General features: G+C 56.9%; 1 protein-coding gene across 3 annotated transcripts; it reads left to right on the forward strand.

Annotated features, from left to right (window-relative positions):
• Positions 1-645: 645 nt before the first annotated feature.
• Positions 646-14,930, forward strand: STK11IP (serine/threonine kinase 11 interacting protein). 3 transcript variants are annotated; one of them, XM_079924334.1, is made up of 24 exons: positions 646-1,146; positions 3,222-3,427; positions 3,640-3,714; positions 3,993-4,088; positions 4,487-4,594; positions 4,720-4,791; positions 5,810-5,936; positions 6,167-6,270; positions 6,400-6,495; positions 6,748-6,789; positions 6,986-7,132; positions 7,310-7,394; positions 7,949-8,245; positions 8,418-8,623; positions 8,931-9,047; positions 9,146-9,323; positions 10,681-10,905; positions 11,000-11,103; positions 12,143-12,240; positions 12,333-12,511; positions 12,709-12,790; positions 12,994-13,064; positions 13,541-13,788; positions 14,540-14,930. In XM_079924334.1, exons 1-24 carry the CDS (start codon positions 1,086-1,088, stop codon positions 14,687-14,689), a joined length of 3,174 nt encoding a protein of 1,057 aa, XP_079780460.1. In that variant the 5' UTR covers positions 646-1,085; the 3' UTR covers positions 14,690-14,930. The 3 variants fall into 3 exon arrangements, with proteins under 3 accessions (XP_079780460.1, XP_079780462.1, XP_079780461.1); XM_079924336.1 differs by lacking the exon at positions 8,931-9,047; XM_079924335.1 differs by lacking the exon at positions 4,720-4,791.
• Positions 14,931-16,354: the final 1,424 nt, after the last annotated feature.

Consider the following 16,354-nt stretch of genomic DNA (forward strand, 5'->3'; position numbering starts at 1 on the left):
GCCTCCTTGAAAACAAGAAATTCTGTTAAGAGACATTATTCTTAATCTAATTCTGTAGTCGATGTCTGTTATTTGACCGGGAGCCAGGTGAAAGCTACAACGGGAACTTGGCAGTCTCAGCAATATCGGTTACTAATTGAACGACCTTCCCAAGTAACCTAAGCTTTGTGAATCCGTTTTCTCATTTTCAATCCCGAAACAATAACAACTTTTAAATTCAGGTGTTGGAAAACAAAGTAAAAACAACAACAACAACAAACAAAGGACGAGGTGCACGTGGAGGGCTAACAATCGCTAATGAGAAAGCCCGATATTGATGAAGGAAAAAAGAAAAGCGAGTCTGGAGCGAGATTAAGTAAAACTGTCAAAGAAACCCCAGAGATGGCACCTCCGCCAGCTCCAGCTCTTTCACACAGATGTCAAAAAAAGTCCCTCCATGGCGGACATGCTCTCCTTTAATTGAAAAAGGAGTGTTCACGTTGGACGAGTCTTTTTCTTACTAACAGAAAATTCCTTTTCTCTAAACTCTGCTTCCCCACCCAGTCTGCAAACAAGGAGTCAGATTTTCCTCACTGGCTCGGAGGAGCACCGCCGAGCCCAGCGGGCGTCTCAGGACGTGCGGAGCCCACAGCTGGGTGCGGTCGACGGAGGCCCAACTTGCAGCAGTGGTCTGGGCTCAAGCAGCTGCCGCCGCAGAAGCCCCGCCCTCGACAGAACCAGCGGGCACCGCCCCCCATCCGACACGTTCGCACGACTTAGGGCGTGGTTTCCGGCAGCGGAGGCCTGCTTTACGGCCGTCCCTCCCGCGCGCCTTTCTTCCGGGGCGGGACTTCCTGCCCATTATTGATAGGCGCCGGGCTGCAGAGCTGGTGGCAGGATTATACAGAAAGCTCAGTCTGGCTGGCCAGACCTTATGCTCCTTGAAAGGGCACCAAGGAGGAGCTCTTACTCGCCCTCTTTTTTGTTTGTTTTTCTCTCGGCGAGGCCTCGGTTTGCGCGGACGTCTTGGCCTTTTGGCACTACCACCCACCTGAAGCTCTTCCGCTTCCTCTTTGTTCAGGCTCCGCCCCCAGCGTCCTGTGGCCATGACTACCGCCCCGCGGGACTCCCTGGTGTGGAAGCTCGCTGGGCTGCTGCGTGAGTCCGGTGGGTAGACTTCTGGTTGGGCTGGGGCGAGATGGGGTACTTCCTACCTTCCAGAGACACGCCCCGTAAGAGTCGTGGGGTTACAGCTGTTTAGGGTTCCGAGGGTTTGGGTGTCGAAGAATTCATTTCTTTACTTCTCTGGGGTTTGTTCGTTCTGTTGTTCTTTGTCTTTGACAGTCTAGACCTTAGCCATCCTTCGAGGCCAAACTCCAGTGCCACTTCCTTCATGCGTTCTCTGATACTCTCAGAGGGAAGTGATGGTTACTTGGCCGTAAGCCCCTCGAGACCAAGGACTGGTCATAATCCTCGTTCTGTGGCAAAGCACTAAGTTTAGCATAATTAAAAGCACGAGATTTGAAGTCAGACCCACCTGGGTTGGAATCCCAAGTCTTTCAAACTTGACCAAATTGTTTAAGTTTTCTGAGCCTTACTTTTCCTCACCAGCAGAACGACATAATGATTGTACTTATCTTAAAGGTTGCTATGGGGATTAATTTTAATTCACATAAAGCATTTAGAACAACGATTGCATATACAGTAAGTGCTCAAAATTGGTAGTAATTATTATAATTTCTTTCCTCGGAGCCTGGGCACAGTGGAGCCATAGTCGTTGTTCAGTAATGGATGGCATTAGTTGTGGTAGAACAAGTCCTGGCTTTGAAATCAGATGGACAACTTCCTACCAGCTGTATGATCTCAATCGAGATTCTTCTTTTAAGTCCAATTTCCTTATTTGTAAGAGAGTGTTAGCAGTGCTTCTTAGGAGATTCTGATGACATTTAAATGAAGTAACATATGTCTGGCACATATTACTCAACGTTAGCTGCCTTCCATCACTCTGCACTCCTATTGATGCTATCTGTGGAATCTCTATAGCATTTTTACTTTCTGGCTTGTAGTATTAACTGTGCACATGTCTTATCTCTGCTTGTAGACTGGGAGGCTCTTTGAGGGTGGGGAGAATCCTTGAACCTTGTCTGTATCTCCTCAGTGTTTAGTACATAGAAAATCCTTCATACAAGGTTGTAGGATTTGATAATTCAGCAGAAATCTGACTTGGTTCCAGGGGTTAGGGCTGATGGTGTGTGTGTGTGTGCGCGTGCACGCGTGCATGTGCAGGGACACAAGTGACTAAAGAGGTAGCAGGAGGGAGAGTGTGGCAGTGATGGAATAGATTTGTATCTTGATTGTAGTGGTGGTTACGGGAATCTACATGTAGCAAAATAGCATAGATCTATATATACACATTGTACCAATGCCAATTTCCTGGTTTTGATATTGTACTCCATATAAAATATAACCATTGGGGATTAAATTTTAAAGGTATGAGGGACCTGTCTGTACTATTTCTGCAAAATCCTTCTAGTCAATCCTTATTTTTTCAAAAAACTTTAAAAAAATTCCCTTCGCCTACCTTGTAGTTGTACTTTTTTAGTTGCAGTAATGAATACCAAAGATGCCCTCAAGGATGAGAGTCTCATTGGAGAAAGCAGTTTTAACATGGAGAGCAATAACAATACCTTAGTGCTGTAGAGTGGTTATTTCCATGACATGCATTTTAGTGTTGTTTGAAAGTTTCTGTAAGTGTGCATGTTACTTTTGCAATCAGAAAAAAAATACAGATAAAGCAATCAACTTTAATGTAAAATGAGTGATTATGGGAAAAAGTTCAGCAGTGTTGTGTGTTGAGAAAGCTTCCGGGAGAGAAGGTACGTCTCAAGCTGGGCAGAGTGGAAGGGGGTGTGTCAGAAAATGAGGAAGCGGGGAACCAAGTCGACTGTATTTCCAGCACTGTGAGTAGGCCCGGCTCTTTTGAGCAGAAGGTGAAGGAATATTTAGAAAAGTTGGAGTCTTGTAGCGAAGCAGTCTGCTATATCAGGCTGAAAAGTTAGGAGTTTCTGAAGGTAGAGGGGAGCCGTTGAAGACTTTTGAGCAAGGAAGAGGTAAAAATTTGATCCTGTAGTGGAGGATCGACAGTACGGGTTGGAGTGGGTGTATGCTGGGGTCACAAGTCTTAGAATAAAAGGAAAGAGCCTTTTCTTATGTGCTCCTCCTGTCTGCCCCTCTCCCTGCAGGGGATGCAGTCCTGTCTGGCCGTAGCACCCTGAGCCTGCTCACTGCCGCACTGCAGCAGCTGAACCACGTATTTGAGCTGCACCTGGGGCCATGGGGCCCTGGCCAGACAGGCTTTGTGGCTCTGCCTTCCCACCCTGCCGACTCTCCCGTCATCCTCCAGCTTCAGTTCCTCTTCGACGTGCTGCAGAAAACACTTTCACTCAAGGTTCTGGGGTGGGAATGGGGTAGGATATACAAAAAGCCCAAAAGAGCAGTGGAGGCGGGGCTGGGGGTACGGCCTAAGTGCACGAAGTCTGCAGGGCCCGGATTCAGATGAGGTGAGAGCTGTGCTTGGCCGTGCTAGGGAAGAGAGGCCAAGGAAACGGACATGTGCTGGACCTCAGTGACCTGAGTGTTTTCTTTTTGTTTTTTTTTAAGCTGGTCCATGTCCCAGGTCTTGGCCTCCCAGGGCCCATCAAAATCTTTCCATTCAAGTCCCTTCGGCAGCTGGAGGTATGGGGTGTTGGGGGATGTCGGTGCACAAAACCCAGCATGAGCAGCCATTTGGGGCAGAGAAAGAGATGTGGCCTCTTTTGGTGGGGCGTCGGGGGCAGACCTGAGTGTGCTGGTTGCTCTGCAGTGCTGTGCCACCCACTCTCATCCACTTAATGCTGCCCTGAACCATAGGTGGCTTCGTCATCTTTTCCTGCCTCCCTGTTGGGAGGCGGGGATGAGACCTCTGTCTTCTGTGAAGTTCAGTCTTCCTCCCTCCCTCCCTTCCCTTGCCCCAGCTCCGAGGTGTCCCCCTCCACTGCCTCCATGGCCTCCGTGCCATCTATTCCCAGCTGGAGACCCTGATTTGCAGCAGGAGCCTCCAGGCATTAGAGGTGAGGAGGGTGAGGGGTGAACGTGGATGCCTTGTCCTGAGAGATGTGGAGGACCAAGCTCTGGGGTTCCCCCTTCTCTGCAGCCTTCCCTGCCTCCTGCCTCCCACCTGCCTCTGGACCCAGTGTCCTTGCTTCTTCTGCTGTGTTCCTGCAGCACTCTGTGCCTGTCCGTATGTTTACAGTCACACCTAGCATATTGTATGCAATATCCTCATGTCTGCCTCCCCGCTCTGCCCACGGTGAACTCCTTGGGGACAGGGCCCTGGGCTTTCTTTAAGTCTTCATCTCCAGACTGAGTTCAGTGTATAAAGAGTGAATGAACGGCCGGCTGATAGAGCGTGGTCTTGGCATGGTAGGGAGGGGAGAGTGGAGGTAACAGCGCCTGCCTGCCTGTGCAGGAGCTCCTTTCAGCCTGCGGTGGGGACCTCTGCTCCGCCCTGCCCTGGCTGGCTCTGCTCTCTGCTGACTTCAGCTACAACACTCTGACTGCCTTGGACAGCTCCCTGGTGAGTGAGCCTCAGAAGGGGCTTTGGGGAGCTGGGGAACGACAGGGATGGGTCCTTAGGGAGGAGGGCCAGTTGGCTGCCTGGGGGCGTCCCATTTTCCACTTCCTTTCCCCATCCTCCCTCAGCGTCTCTTGTCAGCTCTGCGCTTCTTGAACCTGAGCCACAATCAGGTCCAGGACTGTGAGGGTTTCCTGATGGTGAGTAGGAACAGCCTGGCTGGCCCCAGCCACTGGGGCCTCTGATTGTTCCGCTCTGACCCTCTCTCCTGGACTCCTTTTGCTCCCACCTTGCCCTTGCCCTCGCCCCCAGGCCCCTAACCCCCTTGGAGCCACATTCTGGGAGGTGATACTGTTTGGAGGCACAGATTCCAGCATAAGACAAAGCAGTGTTCAAATCTCAACTCCTATCCCTGTGTGATTTGGGACAAATTAGTTAGTCTCTCAATTTTTTTATCTGTAAAGTGCACATCCTAGGAGTATCTACTTTTATTGTATTAAAATGATTGTGAACGGTATCTGATGTTACTTAGCCCAGTGCCTAGCTCAGAAAAGGGTAGCTTTCGTGGTGAGGATGAAGGACACTTCTCCCATGTCTCCCTGTTAGATAAAGCTGGATACTAGTTAAAATGGTAATAAACTATTTGTGATATTTGATTAGTAGTAAAACTATTTTAATCAGTAATAAGCTATTCAGCGTGAACTGAACTCAAGTTTGATTTGTGCATCGGGGGGCGTTCTCAGCGGAGAGTGAGCTAGTGGAAAGGGGGACGATGGGGGCCTTGAGCAGATTCTCTCCTTGACCAAACTCTAGACGAGTTCCTCTGAAGTCAGGGAAGTGGAAATTTACAAAAAGCAGGAAACGGGCATTGGTTTGTGTGAAACCTGTCTGGTCTGCTAACTGGCACTTTTCGAAGTCCCATGGAGGCTGGGAGACCTGGGCCCTATCTTCAGGCGTTGGCTGGAGCAAACTAAGTCCTTCTGGCAGCCTTGAGTTTTTCTGGGCAGCAGTGTAAGGGGACTGGAGTTGTCATTCTGGAGCTATCGGAAACTGGTAGATTTGTGCAAGCCTTCATGTGGAGGGAGGTGGGGGGATGAAATCATTTGTGCTGACAGTCTTTATAGGCCAAGGTTGAGGCCTAGTTGAGAAGAGGGTTCAGAGGAGCCTGACTAGAGTTTGGTCAAGGAGAGAATCTTCCTCACCCCCACCCGCTCCCAGGACTTGTCTGAGCTCTGCCATCTGGACATCTCCTATAACCATCTGCGTCTGGTGCCGAGAATGGGACCCTCGGGGGCTGCTCTGGGGACCCTGATACTACGAGGCAATGAGCTCCAGAGCCTGCACGGTGAGTGGGGGAGATGGGGTGGCCAGGCTGTAGGGGAGGACAGGGCAGACGTGGAGGGGAACGGCGGCAGTGTGAGACTCAGGGCGGCCTGGGACCCGTGTGCCCCCAGAGCCTCTCATGCGGCCTTCGGGCAGGTCTGAGGTGCCCAGGCTGGCCTTTCTGCTGTGCCCCCCACCCCCTCCACTCTTGCTCACCCGCATGCCCCTCCTCCCCTCTCACCCCTGCCCCAGGCCTGGAGCAGCTGCGGAACCTGCGGCACCTGGATGTGGCCTACAACCTGCTGGAAAGACACAGGGAGCTGTCGCCACTGTGGCTGCTGGCTGAGCTCCGCAAGGTGAGGACCCAGGAGCTAGCTTTGCGCCCCTCCTTCCTTCCCTCCCTCGCCCCCATGCTGAGCCGCTCAGCATCCCTCCTCACACGGGGGTGCCCGAGGCCTGCCTCAGCCTCCTCTTCCTGTCCCCAGCTCTGCCTGGAGGGGAACCCTTTGTGGTTCCACCCTGAGCACCGAGCGGCCACCGCCCGGTGCTTGTCGCCCCGTGCCAGGGACGCTGCTGCTGGGGTGAGTGGTCTTCCCGCGTCTGCTCTGCCTTCCCTTTCCTGCCCAGGCCTCCCCAGCCCCTGCACCCTCTTGCCTCTCCACCCCCATCCCTAGGCTAGGGACCAAGGCCTCGGACCCCCTGCCTATCATGCTGTTCCCCCTCGCCGACCCTGCTGGTGCTTACAGGGCTAGGAGGACCCCCAGCCCTGGCTTGGGGCTCCCCAGGGCGTGTGCTCCCCACCGACACTACCCTCCCCTTTTATCTTCACTCAGTTCCTTCTTGATGGGAAGGCCTTGTCACTGACTGATTTTCAGGTTCGTGTGGTGGGAATGATGGCGGGATTGACTTGGGAGGATGTGAAGGGAGGGCACTGGCTGAGGAAAATAGAGGGCTGTGCAGGAGGGGGCTGCCTGCTCAGCTGCAAGCGGGTCCCGTCTCTCAGCGAGCTCGGGCGGGACAGAGGTGCTCCCTCGCTCCGACCTCTTTCTCCTTCCTGTTGCCCCACGCCAGACCTCCCCATCCTCAGGCCTTGGCCCCATGGCCCCACCTCTGCCCCGGCCGGTGGGGAGTACCACAGAAACCTCCGGCGGCGCTGACTTGAGTGACAGCCCCTCGTCGGGGGGCGTTGTGGTCCAGCCCCCGGTTCGTAAGGTTAAGGTAAACGGTGTCCTAGGCTGCCTCGTGCCCGGGGTTGGGTGCCTCAATGGCGGCTCTGGTTAGCCAATGCACTGGGAGTAAGTAAGGGCTTATCCTTGCCTGTGGGTGTGTATCTTGGGCAGGTTGGGTGTCAGGCCCCTGGCTTTCATAGAATGTGGTCCCTCTACCCAACCTCAGAGCCGAGTCCGTGTGAGGCGGGCGAGTATCTCGGAACCCAGTGATACGGACCCGGAGCCCCGGACTCTGGACCCCTCCCCGGCTGGTGAGTTAGCCCCTCGCCAGCCCCCCCCCCCCCCCCCGCCCCCGTCCAGCGCGCTCCAGTCTCTGGCTGGGAGGACTTTTAGTTTTGGTGGAGTGGAGCATCGTGAGGGGCCTCGTCGTCCTTCCTCTTTCCTTTTAGTCTGGGGAAGAGAGAAGAGACTGCTCCTGGGCAGCACTTATCAAAGGGTTTTTCAAAGAACACTGTTTTTGTTGGATGTCAGAGGTCAGGTGATGAAAGGATTCCGTGGCCCGATCAGTCTGGGAAAAGCTGTGTTAAACGAGACTTAAGTAGTTTCTTCAGGATGCCTTAGGACCTTAAATGTGCTGCTCGGTCTGTCCAGTCTCCCAAAGCAGCAGGTGCTGCGTGCTTCTGAGTCGCACGTGACCACGGTGTCCCACAGAAGGCGCTTTGGGCCGTGCTCCTTCTGACCTGGCTCTCCCCCTGCCGTCGCAGCCCCTTTTCCTTCACCCTGAGGGGCACGCTCAGAAGAGGCCGGGGCCGCCGGGGACTGTGGCGGTCCGGGCTCGCTAAGCTGCTCTCCCCCGCCTGCCCAGGGTGGTTTGTGCAGCAGCATCGGGAACTGGAGCTCATGAACAGCTTCCGGGACCGCTTTGGCCGTGACTGGCTGCAGTACAGGAATCACCTGCAGGCCTCCGGGACCCCTGCCCTAGGCACCCTGCGTCCGGGCACCCCGAGCCCAGAGACTGTATGCAGCCCTCCGCCCCCTGAGACGGAGTCTGCACAGGAAGAGGCAGAGGAGGTCGGGGTGGAGCCGGAGCCGCAGGAGGAAGAGGAGGGAGGGGAAGAGGAAGAGGAGGAGGAGGAGGGGCAGGAGCCACGCGGAGTGGAGGGTGAGTGCGCGGTGGGTGTGGAGGCTGGGGCCAGTGGTGGGGCGCGTCTGGGAGTTAGGAGACCCCAGGTGCGGGGTGGCTGACCCCTTGGGAATGGACGGCCACCCCACGGGGGGCAGAGTCTTGGCTGCCTGTCTCTCCTTACAGGGTCCCTCTCTTGGTCTCTCCTCAGTGGAGCTCTGCCACCCCATGTTGGTGTGTCCCCTGGAGGGGCCCGAGGGCTTGCGGGGCAGGGAATGCTTTCTCTGGGTCACTGCTGGCCACCTGTTTGAGGTGGAGCTCCAAGCAGCTCGAACCCTGGAACGGCTTGAGCTCCAGAGTCTGGAGGCAGCTGAGATAGAGGCTGAGACCCAGACCCAGAGCGAGCCGGTGCCCGAGGTGAGCGACGGGAGCCGGGCTTCTGGAAGCGGTGCTGGGCTTCTATGGGAGCCGGCTCTGACAGCATGGTGTCGGGCGCCAGGCACTGGGCGGCGTGCTTCCCACACTCTCTCTGAGCTTAGAGCCTCGGAGGGGCGCTGAGCGGGGCAAGGTGGGCCCCAGGCGGCCTGGGAGGCTGGGCTGAGGAGCAGAGCTTCTGGGCTGGAGCATGGCGGTCAGCAAAAGCATTTTGATGGAGTCCAGAGCTTTGTTTTCCTCCACGCTCTCAGTATAACCCTCATCCCTCCGACCCCCTCTTCCTGCGCAGGGCTCAGATCCACGCCCTGGGGGCCCCGTCCTTGTTCTCCGCTTCTCCTACATCTGCCCCGAGCGGCAGTTGCGTCGCTATGTGGTGCTGGAGCCAGATGCCCAGGCCGCTGTCCAGGTGACGGGGCCTGGCGTGGGGCCCAGGAGGCTGCGGGAAGTTGGAAGCCCGAGGGCTGGGGTCCTGCTCACGGCGCTGTTTGGCCTGCCCTGTTTCAGGAGCTGCTGGCTGTGTTGACCCCAGCAGCCACCTTGGGGAAGCATCAGCTTGGGGAGGTGAGGGACCCTCCCGGCGGCAGACTCCAGTGTCTGCGCTGTGGCCACGAGTTCAAGCCAGAGGAGCCCAGATCGGGACTGGACGGTGAGGAAGGCTGGAGGCCTCTGTTCCGGAAGACAGGTACCAGCCCTGCCCTTGACCTCCCTACCCACGCGCCTCCTGCTGCTTCAGGGAAAATGGTTTTGAGGTGGGAGTGGGCAGGGGGAGCCCTAGGGCAGAAAGGAGCGGGGACCAACTTTTCTGCCTGGAGGAAAAATTAAAACCCAAAAAAGAAAGAAAAGAAATTACATCCTTTTTCCCCCTTTAAAGTCAGGAAATACTGTCTCTGTAACTGCTTAAACATACCCATTAATTTTTCATAACTTGGAGCCTTTCCCTCCTTCTTTTGACTAATATGTCAGAAACTACATAAAACCTCCTGAGCCCCCACTGCAGTGCTGGGTTGTCTTGCCGCTGGGTAGGATGCTGTGGGAGTTGGCTTAGACTGTCCTTCCCTGACTGACCTTGTGAGCTACTTGATACCCAGTAGTGCCTCGTGGCATCTCTTCACATCCTGTTCTCTAAGACGAGAGGTTTTTCCATTATAGACCAGTCAAAAGCCATGTCTTTGAAGACACTGAAGAAGAAAGAAATATGTTTGGTAACACCTGCGTTGAAATGTATGATTTTTTTTTTTTTTTTTTTTTTTGCGGTACGCGGGCCTCTCACTGCCGTGGCCTCTCCCGCTGCGGAGCACAGGCTCAGCGGCCATGGCTCACAGGCGCAGTCTGCTCCGCGGCATGCGGGATCCTCCCGGACTGGGGCACGAACCCGTGTTCCCTGCATCGGCAGGCGGACTGTCAACACTGCGCCACCAGGGAAGCCCTCAGGAGAGTTTTGATACAACGTCAAAGGGTCTAGCACGTTCCCAGTGCGTTGTAGCTGCTCAAAGAATGTTTCCTTTCTCATCGCTGATCTGTGTCCTGGAATCTTTACCCGATTCCATTCCCTCGTCCTGACCACCTTCTAAGATAGATACCATCATCATCCCTGTCTCACAGATGAGGCACCAGGCACAGAGCGCTTAGGTGGCTTGTCAGAGTTGCTTAGATGACAGCCTTCAAGTAATGGAGCCTGGAATCGGACCCTTATCTGTTGATTTGGGGCTTTCAGACATCAAGTGTATGCCCAGCCCAAGGCTGTGAGAGGGACCCAGAGCAAGGCCTGGCTGAGTTTGGCCCTCTCTGAGACAACCTGAGATGAGAAGGCAGGGTGTGTTGAGGTTGTGGGCCGAGGCCCCGGGCTTGCTCATCCCTCACTGGGGCGGGGAGCGATTGGTCAGCAGCCGCTCCTGCAGAGGGCATCAGGTGGGTTGGGAGTGCCTGGAGCTAGCATGTGAAGCTGGAGATGGGGGAGTGGGGAGGGAGTGCTGTGAGCACAGCAAGGGGGTGTGGTGCTGTGTGTGTGATTCACGGGACTGTGCCCATCCTCCTTCCAGAATCGCCTGCTGTGTGTCCAAACTGTGGCAGTGATCACGTGGTTCTCCTGTCCCCTGGAACCCCCAGTGGGAAACAGAGGCAGGGAGAGCAATCGCCGGCCCCCTCGCAGTCTCCGAGCCCCGTCCATGGCCCTCCTGGCCACAGTGCGTACAGCACCAGGGCCGGCAGTGCCCCATCTCAGGCACCGGCCTCCCGTGACCGCCACAGTTGGAGCCTCAGCCCCCGTGAGTCTAGGCGAACAGAGACGGGGATGTTCGGGGGAGGGGCACTGGAGCCAGGGTGGCCGGTGCAGGCTGACGGCCCACTGCTTGCCGCCAGCCCCTGAGCGCCGTGGCCTCCGCTCTGTGGACCACCGACTCCGGCTCTTCCTGGACGTTGAGGTGTTCACCGATGCCCAAGAGGAGTTCCAGTGCTGCCTCAAGGTCTGTGCCAGCCTGGCTCTGCCCTGTGGCCCCAACTGACCAGGGTTTCCGCCTGTTTCCACCACAGCAAAGTGTGTCCAGGCGGTTGTGCTGGAGCCTCCAGGTCTGGCTTCTGGTTTAAACTCCGGCAGCTGCTCTCAGTGTGGCTGTGAATATGTTTCTTGGTATTTGAGTCTCCGTTGTCTCCCCTCTACCACGGGGAGGATACTGCCTACCTCACGGGGTGTGGAGCACACGTGAGAGCCGATGTCTGCAGGCTGCCTGGTGCAGCCCCTGGCGCTTAGTAAATGGGGTCTCCAGCCATTATTGTATATCCCCCACGCCATCAGACCCTCTCTGTGGAGCTCTGAGCCCTGCAGGACACTAAGGATCTAGAGTACATGGGTCTCGCCCTCCATCTTCTCCTCTGGTGTGAGGAGCAGTCAGTCATGACGCGGTGTGAAGGTGCTGGAATCAGACTCAGGCCGTAGAGGGGCATCTGACCCAGCCTGTGTGGGCCAGGGAAGCGTCCCCTTCCTGTGGTGGTGGCTAAACTAAGTCTTGAGGGATGAGTTACAGAGGAGGGAGGAAAAGAATGTTCTAGGACAAGGAAGCAGCAAATGCATGGAGGCCTGAGAGAGTAGCTAGTGGGGAGAACTGGCTGTGATTGGGACAGCCACAGGGTGGGGGTCCTGAGAGGAGTCTGAACAGGCAGGCAGGGGTCATGCAGGAGCATTGTCTTGTGTCGGCCACGGAGTTTGGACTTGACCCTGAGTCTTGCGGGAGCCACTGCAGGCCTTGGAAGCAGGGGAGCGGCAATTGGTTTTTTGTTTGGGCACAGTTGTTCTGTCAGAGGGTGGATTGGAGGGGGCAAGATGACAGGCAGGGAGACCTGCTGAGAGCCTGCCGTGGGTCTGAGTGCAGGCGGGGCTGTGGGATAGAGAGCAAGGCTGATGGAGAGCCTGGGATGGACGCGCAGGGTCACCGGTAGCTCGGCCCTCAGCCTGGCAGCCGCCTCTCTAGTTCTCTCTGTTTCACATCAACTTCCTCTTCCCCTTAGGTGCCAGTGGTGTTGGCAGGGCACCCTGGGGAGTTTCTGTGTCTCGCGGTTGTGTCTGATCATAGGCTCTACGTGTTGAAGGTGACAGGGGAGATCCGGTGAGTGAGCGGGGCCATGGCCAGGGAGGGGTCCGTCCGGGGCCCCCATGCTCTCACTCATTCCTGCCGCTCTGCCCTCACTGTCTCCACAGCGGGCCTCCGGCTGGCTGGCTGCAGCCGACCCTGGCCATTCCCCTGCAGGATCTGAGTAGCATAGAGCTGGGCCTGGCAGGACAGAGCCTGCGGCTGGAGTGGGCGGCCGGGGCAGGTGGCTGTGTCCTGCTGCCCCGAGATGCCAGGCACTGCCAGGCCTTCCTGGAGGAGCTTACGGGTGAGAGAGGGAAGGGGGAGGAGGGAGGGTGGGGTGGGGGCCGAGGGCCACAGCGCCAGCTCTGGTGCCCGCAGCGGAGACAGCCAGGTAACGGGACCCATCCCTCTTGGAAGTTCCGCAGTGCAGAGGATGGGAAGGTGTTGAGAGGTTGGGATGGAGTCTTTGAGGGATCCCTGTCCCTGGCTGGCTCTGTCCAGATGTCTTGCAGTCTCTGCCCCCCACCCGGAGGAGCAGCGTCAGCGCCACGGAGGAGGAGGTGACCCCGAAGCATCGGCTCTGGTGAGTCGATAAGGAGGCTGAGGCCAGGCTGAGGCCCAGACGCTGCTCGTGGAGCACAGGCCCTCTCTCCACAAGCCCCTGGTCGGGCCCTGAGCGCCCATGCCTCCTGACCCGGGCCTGGCCTTCTCCCCACTCTACCCCGTCGTGGTACTTCCCATCCCCTGGCTGACTACTCCTTCCTGGGCCTGCCACCTTCTCCCCAGGCCGTTGCTAGAGACAGACCCTTCCTTGGAGCCTCTCCGGTTCTTCTATCTTCGGGCATTCCTGGTTGAAGGTGAGGCCACTGCCCCGGCCCCCCAGCCCCCCAGCGCCTCTCCGTGCCTTTGTAGCAATTCTCAGTGCTGGGATGTGGACTTCCCACCCAAATAACAGCCTTGGTGTTCCCTGCCCCTCTGGGAGGGGCCAGGAGGTGCCCTGGGGCGTCCGTGGCTCAGAGACCTTTGCTTCTGGGCCCAGATCGTCTGGGTCTGCTCCACCTCTTCCTTGTGGTGAAGACGAGAGCTGGTCCTTTCCGACGGGGAGGTGGGGTGGTCAGGCAGGTCCCCTTCGTCTTGGGCCTCGGCGGTCTTGGAGGCTGGAGAGCCCTGGCGTTTGGGAAAGGGGGGGCCTTGGCCCCCAGAGGCACAGGCCGCGTTGTGGCTGCCTCAGTGTGGTCACTCCTCTTCTGAGCAGCGCTGGGACGCTGCCCGGGGGGTCTGGGCTCTTCCATGGCCTTTTCCTCCAGGCCTCACCCTGCCTCTTTCCCTCCAGGGCCTTCTACCTGCCCTGTGTCCCTGTTGCTGACTCTGTCCACCCTGTACCTGTTAGAGGAGGACCCTATAGGGTCCCAGGCAGAGCCCCCTCTTCCAGCGGCATCGGGCGAAGCCTCTGAGAAGGCCCCACCCGCCGGGCCAGGTCCTTCAGTGCGTGTCAGGGAGCAGCAGGCACTCAGCAGCCTGAGCTCCGTGCTGCTGTATCGCGCGGCCCCAGAGCACCTGCGGCTGGTCTTCTACGACGAGGTGTGGGAGCGTGTGAGAGGGACAGGGGCAGTGTGTGCGCGCGCGTGTGTGTGTGCATGCGTGTGTGTGTGCGTGCGTGTGTGTGTGTGTGTGTGTGTGTGTGTGTGTCGGGCTGTATGGAACTTACCACGGGCAGTCAAGGTAGGGGGGAACACAGAGGATTAGGGTGCAGGGAACCGGGAGGCTGCACGGGGGGGTTGGACAGTAGGGAGGGAGGCAGTTGTAGGCAGCAGAAACACCCTGGACTTGAAGCCCAGCCTTGTGTCAGCTGGGAGGCCCTCCGGAAGCACCCGGCTACTTGGAGTTCGTGTCTGCTGGGGCCCGTGTGCCAGCCGTGTAATCTTTCAGCCTCCACGCGAGGAGGTACTACGATTATTAGTCCAGTGACAGTTGAGGACACTGAGGCTTGGGGATGTTAACCAACCTGCCCAGGTCACAAGTGGCAGAGCCAGGACTGAAGCCCAGGCAGTTCCTTGGAATTGACTCCAGAACTGATGATACTCTGGAAACAGGGAGGATTAAAGAAACCAGGTGGTAGATGCGAAAGCCCTTTTGGGGCCTTCAGTCAAGGCTGGTTGGGTTCTGTTTAAAAAACTCAGAGTCAGGATCTTTTATGGGGAGTGACACAGGCTTGGGGATGAGAAGAGGCCATGAACCAGGGAGGGGCAGTGGGTCCTCCTGAGGCCTTCCCTGCCTCCCCTGCTCTGGTGTGGCCCTTGTGAGTCTCACCTCACTACCGGTTGTCTGCCAGGTGTCCCGGCTGGAGAGCTTTTGGGCACTCCATGTTGTGTGTCCGGAGCAGCTGACGGCCCTGCTGGCCTGGATCCGGGAGCCCTGGGAGGAGTTGTTTTCCATCGGACTTAGAACTGTGACCCAAGAGGCTCTAGACCTTGGCCAGTGAGGCTGCCATGCTGGTCCCGCCCCCGGCCTCAGGAGCCACGGCTACAGATGTTCTCTCTCCAGACTCTGGCTGCGGACTTCTCTGGCCTTTGGGCACTGGTCAGCAAGGCCCCAAATGACCCAAAACTCAGGGGCAGGGTGAGAGGACTGGTCCAGCCTCCAGATGACCTGGCCCGAGGGAACGGGCTGAGTGGTCAGAAGGAGTGTTTCTCCTGCACTTTTTCTCAGGTATCAATAAAGTTGTTTCCATTCCGGATGCCATGGGTGCAGTTGGATGTGTCACTCGTGAGGCCTGCTGTTCCCCTACTACTTCTAACAGAAACTGCCCCGCCCATGGCTCTTCCCCAACGGACAGGCCAAGCAGCCTGTTTGAACTGTGAGACCCCATCTTCCAACCCTGCTTTTTGCCCCCTCTGATGGGATCCAGTAGGACTCCTACCTATGGGCACCAGTCCTCAGCCAGCAGCACCTGTCATGAGGCCTGGTGTGGAAATCACTGCCTAACAAAGAGCTGGGACACTCACATTGTCACTCTCCTGAGTTTCAGCTGGGAACTAACGAGACTCTCAGGCCATTGGCAGTGGGAGCTGAATACGAGTGCGACTGGGGAGCGGGTTCGTGGAGCCGGGCTGTGGAGGGAGGGCAGCCACCTGGTGGTTTCCGTTCCTGCCTTCTTGTCAGTACTGCCTCACTCAGCCCAGGGGCCTGGTTGGGTTGACCCCACTCCTCTCCCTGTGTCTCTGTGGCTGTGGTGATCGGTTCAGGAATTCCCCTGTGGCCCAGCTTGGCCTCTACCAAGGCCCAGTCCTGGCCTTTTGCTGGGACAGCCGAGAAAGACGCAAGTTTCCCCCAGGAGGGCTGAGAGGACGAGCCTGCAGCTGCTGGCCCTGAGGGGAGGTGGAACCATGCCGAGACAGGGAGGCAGAGCTGAGAGGTGGGGCAAGCAAGGCCAAGTCTGGGTGGTGTCCGTGGAGTCCTTGGGTCCAGAGTGACCGCAGGCAGATAGCCCTGGAATTTTAGGTTATGTGAGCCAAAGGGCAGCCCCTCCTTTTTTCTGTTCGGCTTAAGCTAATTTGAGCCGAATATGAGCCGCTGAAGGGTCCGAACTACATACACCCTATTCTGACTTGACCCAGCCTGAGTAGGGATCTGTTTCCTGCACCCAAGAATGAACACAAGGGGAGTAGTGGCTCCCACACGTTCGTGTAGAGAGGTCCTGGTAAAAGGGCTTGGGAAGGGAGCGTGGGGATTCCCGCTGAGCCCCAGAGCCTGGCTCTGGTTGAGTGTGTGTGTGGTTTTGAGAACTAATGGGTGGGCCTTATTTTGGGAGCAGGTACGTGCCAGGCACTGAGTTCAGTGTTGACAGTCTGCTCCACGCAGGGGTCCTGGGAGGTGGTGGCATCTTGTTACAGGTGAGGAAACTGAGGCCTAGAGGAGGTGGATGATTTGCCCAAGATCTCGTCAGTAAGGAGACCTGATGAGTCCAGGCTAATATAACTTCAAACCTGCGCTGTCAGCAAACCACTGGGCGCACTGCCTGCCCCTTCACTGCAGTGCGTGGGCCTCTGTGCCAGCCCCGCTTAGAGCGGGATCACTGCGCACTTTATCCTGCGCTGGGGCTCTCTGAATAACCGTACACTTGTCTAGGACGGGGAGGCCCAGATGC

Source organism: Stenella coeruleoalba (genome assembly GCF_951394435.1).
Source record: "Stenella coeruleoalba genome assembly, chromosome: 6".
Lineage (NCBI taxonomy): Eukaryota > Metazoa > Chordata > Mammalia > Artiodactyla > Delphinidae > Stenella > Stenella coeruleoalba.